The 14333-nt window shown below is 40.4% G+C and overlaps 1 protein-coding gene across 15 annotated transcripts in view; it reads left to right on the forward strand.

Annotated features, from left to right (window-relative positions):
* KMT2C (lysine methyltransferase 2C) overlaps positions 1-14333 on the forward strand; it is a 303740-nt gene that overhangs the window by 43511 nt on the left and 245896 nt on the right. For 8 of the 15 annotated variants that reach the window (XM_012442810.2, XM_012442835.2, XM_012442824.2 and 5 more), the window contains exon 1: positions 10371-10672. The exons of 3 other annotated variants lie outside the window; for them this stretch is intronic. In XM_012442810.2, the coding sequence (XP_012298233.2) occupies positions 10644-10672 (29 nt within the window). In that variant the 5' untranslated portion in view covers positions 10371-10643. Of the gene's footprint in view, positions 1-10357; positions 10673-14333 lie in introns of those variants that run through there. 4 more of the 15 variants (XM_012442830.2, XM_012442842.2, XM_012442857.2 and 1 more) reach the window with 2 other exon arrangements.

Consider the following 14333-nt stretch of genomic DNA (forward strand, 5'->3'; position numbering starts at 1 on the left):
CTTCTAGTGCACTCATCATACAGCTAGTGGTCTTAGTACTCAATAGGTAGTTTTCAGCCTGTGTGCCCCCTCTTCTGCATTCTCAACACAACCCCTGTCTCTCGGGTTCAAGCAATTCTCCTGCCTCAGCCTCCCGAGTAGCTGGGATTACAGGCATGTGCCACCACGCCCAGCTAATTTTGTATTTTTAGTAGAGACAGGGTTTCTCCATGTTCGAGACCAACTGGTCTCGAACTTCTGACCTCAGGTGATCCCCCCACCTTGGCTTCTCAAAGTGCTGGGATTACAGGTGTGAGCCACCGCACCCGGCCAGTACTCATTGTTTAGCTCGCACTTACAAGTGAGACCATGTGGTATTGGTAGCCTCCAGCTCCATGCATCTTGCTGTGAAGGACATTTCATTCCTTTTTATGGCTGCATGTTTTTACCTTTTTTCCGGGGGGAGAGGTTTTAAGTACGACCAGCATAATGAGGACCATAATTCTACTGTTCACATAACCCCTGTTAGTTTAAAAGAAGTTCATGTAGGCTGAGTGCAGTGGCTTAACCTGTAATCCCAGCACTTTGAGAGTACAAGGCTGGAGGATCACTTGAGCCTAAGAGTTCAAGACCAGCTCGAGTTAACATAGTGAGACTCCATCTATACAGAAAATAAAAATTAGCTAGGTGTGGTGATACATGCCTATAGTCCCAGCTATTTGGGAGGATTGCTTGAGGCCGAGTTTGAGGCTACTGTGAGCTGTGATTGTGCCACTACACTCCAGCAGGGGTTACAGAGTGAAACCCTGCTTCAAAAAGGAAAGAAAATAGAAAATTTAAATAGTATAAACTGGAAGCCTCTCCTATTAGTTTGCTAGAGCTGCTGTAACAAAATACCACAAACAGAGTGACATAAATGTCACTCTTTTTTTTTTCTTTTTTGAGATGGAGTCTTGCTCTGTCACCCAGACTCTGGAGTACAGTGGCATAATCTCAGCTCACCGCAACCTCTACCTCCCGGGTTCAGGCAATTCTCCTGCCTCACCTCCTGAGTAGCTGGGATTACAGGTGCCTGCCATTTTGCCCGGCTAATTTTTTGTCTTTTTAGTAGAGATGAGGTTTTACCGTGTTAGCCAGGATGGTCTCCCATCTCCTGACCTCATGATCTGCCTACCTCTGCCTCCCAAAATTCTGCAATTAGAGGCATGAGCCACTGTGCCCAACCAGTGTCACTCTTAATTTTATTTATTTATTTATTTTTGAGACAGAGTTTCGCTCTTGTTACCCAGGCTGGAGTGCAATGGTGCGATCTCGGCTCACTGCAACCTCCGTCTCCTGGGTTCAGGCAATTCTTCTGCCTCAGCTTCCCGAGTAGCTGGGACTACAGGCGTGCGCCACCATGCCCAGCTAATTTATTATTTTAGTAGAGATGGGGTTTCACCATGTTGACCAGGATGGTCTTGAACTCCTGATCTCAGGTGATCTGCCTGCCTTGCCTCCCAAAGTGCTGGAATTACAGGCATGAGCCTCTGCACCTGGCCTCAGGCATAATATAATTTCATTTATAAATATCAGAGAATGTAGTTCTAAAAAGTAAAGACTTAAGAGGGGCCAGGCGCGGTGGCTCACCCCTGTAATCCCAGCACTTTGGGAGGCTGAGGCGGGTGGATCACGAGGTCAAGAGATCAAGACCATCCTGGTCAACATGGTGAAACCCCGTCTCTACTAAATATACGAAAAATTAGCTGGGCGTGGTGGTGCGTGCCTGTAATCCCACCTACTCGGGAGGCTGAGGCAGGAGAATTGCCTGAACCCAGGAGGCAGAGGTTGTGGTGAGCCGAGTAGACTTTCCCATCGTCAGGATTTTGCTGATTGTATCCCTGAGATTCAATACCAAGTTTATCCCTGACATTTCTGTATTCTCTGTATTTCCAGATGAGTAGTTGGAACCTGAGGCTTGGTTCAGTCTTATTACAAGACTGTTTCTTATGTTGTGGTGCATTCTTTCATCAGGAGGCACACAGTATTCTTGTCTCTTTTTGTAATAAAAGCAACTGTTGGTGACCAACGTCTAGATCCATTGATTCATTAAGAACTGTAAAATGATGATGTTCTATTTCTGTTATTCTAAATATTATCTGGAATACGTTTTTATGAAGGGAAAAGTTTTCATCACGTCTTATTTGGTTGTCTAGTGTAACTGTTCATATAGGAAAGGCAGAACAAATGTTTGCTTGTTTACCTTTCCTTTTTTTTTTTTTTGAGACAGAGTCTCGCTCTGTTGCCCAGGCTGGGGTGCAGTGATATGATCTTGGCTCACTGCAGCCTCTGCCTCCTGGGTTCAAGCAGTTCTCTGTCTCAGCCTGCAAATAGCTGGGATTATGGACGCCTGCCACCATGCCCAGCTAATTATTTTTCTATTTTTAGTAGAGATGGGGTTTCACCACGGTGCCAGGCTGGTCTTGAATTCATGACCTCATGATCCACCCGCCTTGGCCTCCCAAAGTGCTGGGATTACAGACGTGAGCCACCGTGCATGGCCCTTATTTACCTTTTTTTTTTTTAACACCAGTTTCCAGTGTATTCAGTAGGTTCACCACATTTTCCAGCTGTGATTAATAAATTTTTAAAATTATTATTATTTTTAATGTATCTGTTACTGTATAGGAAAGTATCTGGAAATACCCAAAGGCAAGATCTCTTGAAGGAGTGATTGGCTCGTGGTGGATCAGTGCTGTGTGGTAGTGGTGGTGGTGGTGGTGGTATGCACGTAGAGGGCGCATATAGCAGAGGCACTTACCTCAAAATCAGGAAAGAGCTCTGATTTCTTGAGCTGCATTTTGAAGGTCAAGTAGCAGTTTGCTATTGGAGGAGGTAGAGGTTACTTTTCAGGCAGAGGGAGCAGCATATGCAAAGGCTCTGAGACATGAGTGAATTTGTAACTGAAGAAATTCAGTATGACTGGAAGCTCACTGAGCTTGTTGTAAGAGAGTCAAGAGATGAGGCTGCATAAGTAGTATGGGTTTTAAGTCTTTCCAAGGAATAGTCTTTATTTAGCTCTGAAGGCCATGGAGAGACATTGAAAGGTTTTATCCAAATGAATGACATAAGCAGTAAACTGTGGAACTCCTTGGGCAGAACTGAGGAGAGTGACTCATGATGCCCTTTCTCTGAACTGCTTATACAGATTTGATTCTCATTCTTGGTATTACTCTTGATTCCTCCTTCGTCTATATGTGCCTGCACGCATGCACGTGCACACACTCACGCGTATACACACATACACATACGCGTCTGCCTCTCGTATCTCCTTAGAGCGTCCTAGTTCTTGTTCTTTTCAGAACTTGAGCAACTAACAAGGCTAGAAAGGAGGCCATCTAAAAAAGTGATTGATGTTGAAAAGTTGTTGCTGCCGTCCTAGCAGCGCAACTCTTCATATCATAGTAATAGAAGTAATGATGATGATGAGTGTGGATAACTAATGAGCACTTAACTGTAGTACCAGGCACTATTCTCAGAATGCATTAGTGTGACAACCCTCCACGGTAGGGTCTGTTATCCCCATTATACAAATGAGGCAGAAATGGCAGGGAGAAGTTAAGTGACTTGCTTAAGGTAATATATATAGTATGAAGCAGAGGTGGGATTGAGCCTAAACAATCTGCATCTGGAGTTGATGCTCATAACATTCTGTTTATTGCCTTTCTAGTTTTATGACCCCCTTATTATCTAAGTGTATGCTTTGTGCCCCACGCATGCAAACTAGTTCCCATAGCATGTGTCATATAATCTCTCCTTTCCCGGAGTTTCCAGGCTTCCTAGCCTTCTCCTTAGCTTTCTGTCATCATTCTTTCCTAGCATTTCTGGTCTAGCAGCTGCCTAGCCTATGTTAAAGTGAGAGTCGCCAGCATAATTGATGATAAATACTGTCTGATTATTGGAATGTAGGAAGATGCACTAACATTCCTACTAAAAATGCTTTTCCCACAGATAGATTAAACCAAGGTTGGTTAGGTTTTGTAAGACTGCCATTCAACTATAAATAGGCCTTAAGTATGTTTACTAAATCAGAAGAAATTTAATAGAGCTAAATTATAAATATTTATCAACGACAGAAAATAAAAATATTTTGCTCCGCCATTTTTAGGTTACAAAGACTTAGAGGTATATTTTATTTACATACATGCATATACACACCCACACCCACACACACAAATTATGTATATATAGATGTGTATAAAATAGAGAAAAGTAGAAAAATGTATAGAGATATTTGAAATAAGTTATGTGGTATCATGTTTGTATTTTTCACTTAGGAAAGATAGTTATTAAGAGAGTTACATGTCAATAACCATGATACTATAGGATTTTAGTAGTTGCAGAGTATTACATTGCTTAAATAAATGATTCACCTGAATAGTCTTTTTTTATTGGGCAAGGAATCTTTCCCTCTCCCTCAATCTTTGAGAGTTAGAAACAATGCAGAGATGAGTGTCTTTATAGGTAAACCTTTGTACACTTTATTATTTACTCATGATAAATTTCCAAGTTGAATTCCTAGGCCAAAGGGTATACAGATTTTAAAGACTTTTAATGTTGGCAGATATCACTATAGGATAATTACACCGATTTATACTCTTACCAGTAATATATGAGTTTATATATTTACCTATTCCCTGCCAGTTCTGGAAATTGTGAATTTAACAATCTTCCAAAAAGCATTGAAAATTGGCCTGGGAATGTAAATACTCCTTTCTTACCCTTCAGCTTACGAATGAATCTATCATAATCTTAGTTGTCTGAATCCAAATGAGAACTAGTAAAATTGAGATGACAAGTTTATTGCCAAATAAATGACTTGAAAGTCACAGGCAGGCATTGGGTGGGGTAGGGGCAGGGCCGGTAGTGGTGGCTGAGATTACTCTGTGTTTGGAGTTTTGAAAAGATGGTAGATTTGAAGGAGAAGGAGTTCAGAGAAGTGGAAAGGCAAATAGGGGCTGTTATAAATAAGGACAGTAGCATGAGCCAAGGGGGTTATCTGTCATATTTAAAGAACGCAGCTAGATCTGCTTTCCCTATAAGTTGATCCCTTACCGCTCTTCTGAGTTGAAAGCGTATCTTTTGTCTCAATGAAGTCTGAGTGGCTTTCGATGTCTCTGACGTGGAAAGATTGTTTGTGTATCTCAGAATAAGTCATTTTGCTAAAAAAAAGACTGCTCCTGAGGGAGAGCAGTGGGAAAAGAGTTGGAAAAGTGGATTGTCGCTAGTTGTTGAAGAAAGGCCTTGAATGTCAAGCTTCAGGAGTTAGATTCTTATTTGGTATGTTGTTAGCCAAGCATATGGACTTTTGAGCAGGTGAAAAATACCATATTAATGAGTAGGGTTAGCTCGGGAGGGAAGGAGACACAGACATTCAGCTCTAGAGAAACCAGTTAGTAAATTGTTTCAGATGATGGCATTGGTAATAGAAAAGGATCCACTGAAATATGAGGCATTCACATGGAAAGAACTGGCAGAATGTGGTGATTAACTGCTGTAAGGACTCCAAAATAAAAGGAATAATCAAACATCACTCCAAGCTTTTAGCAGAGTTTTTGAGAACAATCAGAAGGTAATCCAAGATGGCTGATGATTAGCAGCTCGGGCACGTACCTCCCAGTGAAAGCGCAAAGAACAAGAGGACGCCACACTTTCAGACGAATATTTGTTGCTCACGGACCAGGAGATTCCCAGTGGAGGAGCCCCACGGGTCGCCAGGGCGACTCTTGTGGCCGGCGTGGTGGTTTTGCTGGTGCCTTAGCACGCCAGTTCTTGGTGCAGAGTCCGGAGATTCCCGGGCAGAAAAGCACCATCAATCTTAACACCACTGTTTTGGCCGGCTCAGTGGATTGCTCAGATCTCGGCGCAGGGAATCAACAAGTTGGACGTCAGAGACCCAGTTAGAAAGCCGGTAATTATAAAGACGACAGACGGACAAATATATAATGAAGGGAAGAAACCAGCGTAAAAAGGCAGAGAATACTCAAAATCAGAATGCCTCTCCCTCTACAGGGGATTGCAATTCCTCATCAGTAACGGAACAAGGCTTAATAGATTACACGTCTGTTCCAATAACAGAAGCAGGTTTCAAAACGTGGGTGATAAGAAACTTCTGTGAATTAAAAGAACTTGTTCTAACCCAATGCAAAGAAACTAAGAACCTTGAAAAAAGGTTTGACGAACTGTTAACGAGAATGGACAATTTAGAGAAGAATATAAGTGAATTGATGGAGCTGAAAAACACAACACGAGAACTTCGCGAAGCATGCACAAGTTTAAACAGTCGAATCGATCAAGCAGAAGGAAGGATATCAGAAGTCGAGGACCAGCTCAGTGAAATGAAACGAGAAGACAAGAATGCAGAAAAAAGGATGAAAAGGAATGAGCTAAGTCTCCAGGAAATATGGGACTATGTGAAAAGACCTAATTTACGTTTGATAGGTGTACCTGAATGTGATGAAGAGAATGAATCCAAGTTGGAAAATACTCTTCAGGATATCATTCAGGAAAATTTTCCCAACCTGGCAAGGCAGGGTAATATTCAACTCCAGGTAATACAGAGAACACCACAAAGATATTCTTCAAGAAGACCAACCCCAAGGCACATAATTGCCAGATTTATTAGGGTTGAAATGAAGGAGAAAATACTAAGGGCAGCCAGAGAGAAAGGTCAGGTTACCCATAAAGGGAAACCTATCAGACTTACAGCAGATCTCTCAGCAGAAACCCTACAAGCCAGAAAAGAGTGGGGACCAATATTTAACATCCTTAAAGAAAAGAACTTTCAACCCAGAATTTCCTATCCAGCCAAACTAAACTTTATGAGCGAAGGAAAAATTAAATCTTTTGCGAACAAACAAGTACTTAGAGAGTTCACCACCACCAGGCCTGCTTTACAAGAGCTTCTGAAAGAAGCACTATACATATAAAGGAACAACCAATATCAGCCTTTCCAAAAATATATCAAAAAGCAAAGAACTTTAACACAATAAAAAATTTACATCAACTAATGGGCAAAACAGCCAGCTAGCATCAAATGCCGGTATTAAACCTATATATATTTTAATTGGATAAAAAGCCAAAACCCATCGGTATGCTGCATCCGGGCCCATCTTACATGCAACAATACACAAAGACTCAGAGAGAAGGAGGAAGATTTACCAATCAAACAGAGAGTAAAAATAAACTAATAAACAAAAAGCAGGAGATGCAATTCTCGCCTCTGATAAAGTAGACTTTAAAGCAACAAAGAACAAAAGAGGCGAGGAATGACATTACATAATGGCAAAAGGATCAATGTAACAAGAAGAGCTAACGATTCTATAGATCAACGAGATAGAAAATTAACAAGGATATTCAGAACTTGAACTCAGACCCGGAACAAGTAAACTTAATAAACATTTATAGAACTCTCCACTTCAAATACACAAAACATACATTACCACCTCACACCTATTCCAAAGGTGACTATATAATTGGAAGTAAATCACTCCTCAGTAATCGCATAGCATTTCATAGGTTTAAATTAAATATTGGTTGGCTGTTTGTTTGTTATCTTCTTCCCTTATTCCTTCCTGACTACATCATTAAGTATAATTATCAGTATAAAAGAGCTTTTCAATACCCATTACTAAATTGCATTCTAGCCTGGGCAAGAAAGCAATACTCCCATTCTCTCTCCCTCTTTCTTTTCCTTCTCCCTCCTCCCCATTCTCTCTCTCTCTTTCTCTTCCTTTTTCCTCCTTCCAATTCTCTCTCAAAAAAAAAAAAAAAAAAAAAAGAGAACAATCAGTGTCAGGAGGAGAAGACAGCTTTGTTTCTAAAAGTTATATTGCAAAATAAATGTAGCTTATACCTTTTTGAAAGTGAAATCTCAAGATTCACGATATCTTTACTTCTACTTGCCAAATTATTAAAATGGTGTTACATTTCTTAAGAAATTTTGAAGTCTGTCTTACAGAACTCAAATAGGAGAAAATGGAACTAATGTTTATTAACAGTTACTATGAAAGAGGGAATAGAAATGTGTTGCTCGGCCGGGCGCGGTGGCTCAAGCCTGTAATCCCAGCACTTTGGGAGGCCGAGGCGGGTGGATCACGAGGTCAAGAGATCGAGACCATCCTGGTCGACATGGTGAAACCCCGTCTCTACTAATACAAAAAATTAGCTGGGCACGGTGGCGCGTGCCTGTAATCCCAGCTACTCAGGAGGCTGAGGCAGGAGAATTGCCTGAACCCAGGAGGCAGAGGTTGCGGTGAGCCGAGATCGCGCCATTGCACTCCAGCCTGAGTATCAAGAGCGAAACTCCGTCTCAAAAAAAAAAAAAAAAAAAAAAAAAAAGAAATGTGTTGCTCTAGAACAGGATTTCTTAACCTTGGTGTTATTGGGCTAGCTAATTCCTTGTCGTGGGAACTACGTCCTATGCGTTGTAGGATGTTAAGCAGCATTCCTGGCCTCCACCCACTAGATACAGTAGTACACCCTCTCACACACTGTGACAACCAAAAATGTCTTTAGACATTGTCAGATGTCCCTTAGGCAGCAAAAATTGTTCTCTTGCCCCAGTAAAGAACCATTGGTTTGGAGTACAGAATCAGTACCACTAAATAAATGTTATTGGCATGTTTAGAACAGTTCCTAACACATAGCTGGCACTCAAATATTTGTTGAATAAACGAATAGTCAGATTTTCATTGTACATTAAAAACAGAACAAAACTTGATGACCATTCAAGTTGCTATACAAAAGAAATATGCTATACAAAAGTTGCTATACAAAAGGCTGTCCATTGAACACCTTTTTTAGATCTAATTTCCCAATCTGGATTATTAAAATGATGAGGCTATTTTTTCCCAGTATATAACTGATTCTAATGCTTTTTGCTGTAAAACTTTCAGAGCCTCTCTGCTAACTCGTGTTCCAGTTTCTTAGCTTGGGATTCAAGTCATAAATATGGTGGGTCTGTCTTACCTTTCAGTGCTTTTATTTGTACCTTTTTGAACATGGCTGAATTTTACCCTTATGTCGTACCTGCCCAGGCTATTCTTGGTATCCCTCCTTCTTTTTTCCACTCTAATCTCTTTTCCATTTTTTAGTCTGTAAATCCTACCTATCTTTTTATTTTTTATTTTTATTTTTTAAATTATAAGATCTCATTCTGTTACTTAGGCAGGAGTGCAGTGGTGCAATCATAGTTGACTGCAGCTTTGAATTTCTGGGCTTCAGATGACCCTCCCATCTCAGCCTCCCAAGCAGCTGGGAATACAGGTGTGCAATACTGTACCTGGCTAGTTTTTGTAGATACTGGGGTCTCACTGTTTTACTCAGGCTGGTCTTGAACTCATGGGTGCAAGTGATCCTCCCATTACAGCCTCCAAAAGCGCTGGGATTACAGGCATGAACCACTGTGCCCAGCCATTCACTTTGTTAATCATTTCCTCTGCTTTGCAGAGCCTTTTAGTTTAATGCCATCCCACTTGTTTGTTTTTGCTTTTGTTGCCTTGTAAAGTCTTTACTAATCATAAAGTGATTTGTCTTTTGACTAACCTATTTTTTTGTGCATGTGCTTTCACTGCATTTGGGACATTTTTTTTGTTTCTATTCCTTAAGTTTGATGAATGCCTCTTTTTCATATTTGTATTTCCATCTGGGAATTATTGTTATATACTTTACATTGATTGAAGTAGGGGCTGGATGTCGGGTCTGGGATGTTATCGGAAGAATTTATTCATTGGGTAAAAAGTTGAATAAGTCTTGCTAATATATTAACTCTGTGGTGCTACTTTAGTTATACATATGTACTTAGGATCAAGTAGTAAATAAAGTTTTAAGAAATGTTTTATTATGGAACTTTAAAATGTGTATAAAAATAGACTTGGTTGGGCACAATGGCTCACACCTGTAATCCCAGCACTTTGGGAGGCCAAGGTAGGTGGATTACGAGGTCAGGAGTTTGAGACCAGCCTGGTCAACATGGTGAATCCCTGTCTCTACTAAAAATACAAAAATTAGCCAGGTGTCGTGGCGTGCACCTGTAATTCCAGCACTCAGGAGGCCAAGGCAAGAGAATTGCTTGAACCCGGGAGGCAGTGGTTGCAGTGAGCCAAGATTGCATCACTGTACTCCAGCCTGTGTGACGGAATGACACTGTTTAAAAAAAAAAAAAGTTTTATTGAACCCCCATGTTCTCATCACTTTATTTCAACAGTTATTCATGTATGGCTAATCAGCTACATTTCATCTATACCATCATTTCCTGCCCCTCCCTGGTTATTTTTCAGATAATTTTAGGACAGACTTTGGATTTCAAATTAATTGACAAATAGTTCAGTATATAGCTAGGTTTTTTTATTTTTTATTTTTTTTTGAGAAAGGATCTTACTCTGTTGGCCAGGCTAGAATGCAGTGATCTTGGCTCATTGTAGCCTCCACCTCCTGGGCTCAGGTGTTCCTCCTGCCTTAACCTCCCATGTAGCTGGGACCACAAGCATGCACCACTATACTTGGCTAATTTTTTTTGTATTTTTTGTAGAAATGGGGTTTCACCATGTTGCCAGCCTGGTCTTGAACTCCTGGACTCAAGTGATCCCTCTGCCTTGGCCTCCCAAAGTGCTAGGATTACAGGCATGAACCACCGCACTCTGGCTGCAATTAGGTATTTTTTTACATTTGCACAATGTTTTGGAAAAAGTAGTTCAACTGAAAGAATGGAAAGATGGGGACTAGAATTTGCTTTTTTTTTTATTTTAAAGGGACATTGCAATAAGTTTCAGTGGTGTTGGGAGGGCCTTGAGCAATAGATGAATGAAAGATGAGGGAATGGAGGGAGGCCATGCATGGACGCTTTCTACAAACCAGGTTGTTGAAATGAAGTGCAGGGGGAAGTTTTTTGAAGATGGGAGAAACTGGACATCTTTTATTTATTTCATTTCATTTGATTCCTTATAAATTTGTAAGGAAGATAGGGCTTATATTTTCATTTCACTGAAGTTGAAAATAGAGTACAGAAAAATTAAGACAACACCCCCAAAAACCAGAACTTCTGGCATAATATACTGTTGGAAATATTTATTTCGGAGTGAAGAAAATATTGGAAGTTAGGCTTGTTAATTGGTCTTCATGATTCATAATTACTGTTTGATATTAACTATTTAAGGAACATGAGACCAGGAAGTTAAATACCCAGATATATGCAGAGGTAAATCTAGAATTAGTACCAAAGTAAATACAGGCATACCTTAGAGGTACTGCAGGTTCCATTATAGACCACCACAATAAAGTGAATATCACCATAAATAAAGGCACACCAATATTTTACCAGTGCATGTAAATATTATGTTTACATTCTACTGTAGTCTATTAAATGCGCAATAGCTTTATATTTTAAAAAACCAATGTGCATACTTTCATTTAAAAATACTCTGTTGCCAAAAAATGCTACTGATCATCTGAACTTTCAGTAAATTGTAAGATTTTTTCTGATAGATATTGGTGGCAGCTGACTGATCCCAGCAGTGATTGCTGAGGTTGGGGTGCCTCTGGCAATTTCTTAAAATAAGACAACAATGAAGTTTGTCACATTGATTGCCTCTTCCTTTCATGAAATATTTCTCTGTAACACGTGATGCTGTTTGATAGCAATTTTTACCGTAAGTAGAACTTATTTTCAAAATTGGAGTCAGTCCTCTCAAACTCTGCCACTGCTTTGACAACTAAGTTTATATAGTATTCTAAATCGTTTGTTTGTCATTCAACAGTATTCACAACCGTCTTTAAGAAACCACTTTCTTGGCTCATTTGTAAGGAAGAACTCCTCATCTGTTCAAGTTTTATCATGAGATGGCAGCAATTCAGTAGTCACATCTTCAGGCTCCACTTTTAAATCTTTTGCTGTTTCTGCTACATCTGCAGTGACTTCCTCCACTTGAGTCTTGAACCCGTCTAAGTCATCCGTGAGCGTTGGAATCAACTTCTTCCAAATACCTGTTAATGTTGATATTTTGCCTTCCTCTCATGAATTATGAATGTTCTTAATGGCATCTACAATGGTGAATCTTTTCTAGAAGGTTTTCAGTTTACTTTGCCCAAGCCTACTAAAGGAATCCCCCCTTTTTTTTGAGACGGAGTCTCGCTTTGTTGCCCAGGCTGGGGTGCAGTGGTGCAATCTCAGCTCACCGAAACCTTTGCCTCCTGGTTCAAGCTATTCTCCTGACTCAGCCTCTGAAGTATCTGGGACTACAGGTGCGCGCCACCACACCTGTCTAATTTTTGCATTTTTAGTAGAGACGGGGTTTTGCCATGTTGGCCATGCTGGTCTCGAACTTGCTTCAATTGATCCGTCCGCCTCACCCTCCCAAAGTGTTGGCATTACAGACATGAGCCACCATGCTCTGCCAGGAATCAGTTTTTATGGCAGCTATAGCCTTACGAAATGCATTTCTTAAACAGTAAGTCTGAAAAAATGTAATTACTCATTCATACATGGGTTGCAGAATAGGTGTTGTATTGTACTGGCAGGCATGAAAGTAACATTCATCTCCCTGAATATATCTATGAAAGCCCTTTAGTGACCTGGTCCATTGTTAGTGAGTGCTGATATTTTGAAAGGAATCTTTTTTTCCTTAGCAGTAGGTCTTGACAGTGGACTGGAAATATTCAGTAAGCCATCCTGTAAACAGATGTGCTGTCATCCAGGAGACTGTTGTTCCATATGTAGAGAGCAGACAGATTAGATATAGCATAATTCTTCTTCTTTTTTTTATTTTTTAAATTTTCTTTCTTTCTTTCTTTAACACCCCCCCCCCCCCAACACCATATAGCATAATTCTTAAGAGCTCTAGGACTTTTTGAATAGCAAATGAGCAGTAGCTTTAACTTCAGGTTACCAGCTGCATTAGCCCCTTATAAGAGAGTCAGCTTTATTTATTTATTTATTTATTTACTTACTAATTATTTTTAAAAGAGACAGAGTCTCTCCTTGTTGCCCAGGCTGGCTTTGAACTCCTGGGCTCAAACTGTTCTCCTACCTTGGCCTCCCAAAGTGCTGGGATTACAGGTGTGGCCTGAGCCTGACTCTTGAAGCAAGGCATTGATTTTCCTTCTCTAGCTGTCAGAGTCCTAGATGGCATCTTCTTCTAATAGAATGCTCTTTTGTCTACATAAAAAAATCTTGTTTAGTATAGCTGTCTCCATCAATATCTTAGCTTATTCTGGATAACTTGCTACAGCTTCTACGTCAGCACTTGCTGCTTGACTTTGCACTTTTATGTTATGACAAGAGCATTTTTCCTCATGAACCAACCTCTGCTTGCTTCCACCTTTTCTCCTGCAGTTTTCTCACCTCTCTCAGCCTTCATAGAATTGAAGAAAGTTAGAGCCTTGCCATGGATTAGGCGTTTTGCTTAAGGGAGTGTTGTGGATGCTTTGATCTTCCGTATGGACCACTAAAACTTTGTTCATATTAGCAATAAGATTGTTTCATGTTCACTGACATAGCACTTTTAATTTCATTTAAGAATTTTTTGTTTACATTCACAATTGACTAACTGGTACAAGAGGCCTAGCTTTAGGCCTTTCTCACTTTTTGATATGCCTTCCCCACCAAGATTAATCATGTGTAGCTTGTCACTTAAAGTTAGAGGCATGTGACTCTTCCTTTCACCTGAATTTTTTGAGGCCATTGTGGGATTAGGGTTAACTAATTGGCATAATTTTAAATGATTGTGTCTTGTGGAAACAGGAGGCCTGAAAAGAAGGAGAAAGAAAGATAGGGAATGGCTAGTTGGTGGAGGAGTCAGAACACGCGTTATATGTTAGCCATCTTATATGGGCATGGTTCATGGTATTCCAAAACAACCATAATAGCAACACCAAAGATAACATGGTAGCTCACTCCTGTAATCCCAGTACTTTGGCAGGTCAAGGCAGGAGGATTACTTGAGTTTGAGACTAGCCAGAGCACCATGGTGACACCCTATCTCTATAAAAAATAAAGAAATTAGCTGGATGTGGTGGTACATGGCTGTAGTTCCAGCTACTCAAGAGGCTGAGCACTTGAGTCTGGAAGGTTGAAGCTGCAATGAGCTGTGATTGTGCCACTGCACTCTAGCCTGGGTGACAGAACAAGACCCTTTCTCAACCAAAGGGGGGAAAGTGACTGATCATAGATCACTATCACAGATACAATAAAATTGAAAAAGTTAAAAATACTTCGAGGATTACTAAAATGTGACACAGAGACACAAAGTGAGTGCATGCTGCTGGAAATTGGTATGAATAGATTTGTTGAGGCTGGGCGCAGTGGCTCACACCTGTAA

The sequence above is a fragment of the Aotus nancymaae genome, unplaced genomic scaffold (genome assembly GCF_030222135.1).
Source record: "Aotus nancymaae isolate 86718 unplaced genomic scaffold, 86718_ANA_hifiasm-v0.15.2.pri h1tg000002l, whole genome shotgun sequence".
Taxonomy (NCBI): Eukaryota; Metazoa; Chordata; class Mammalia; order Primates; family Aotidae; genus Aotus; species Aotus nancymaae.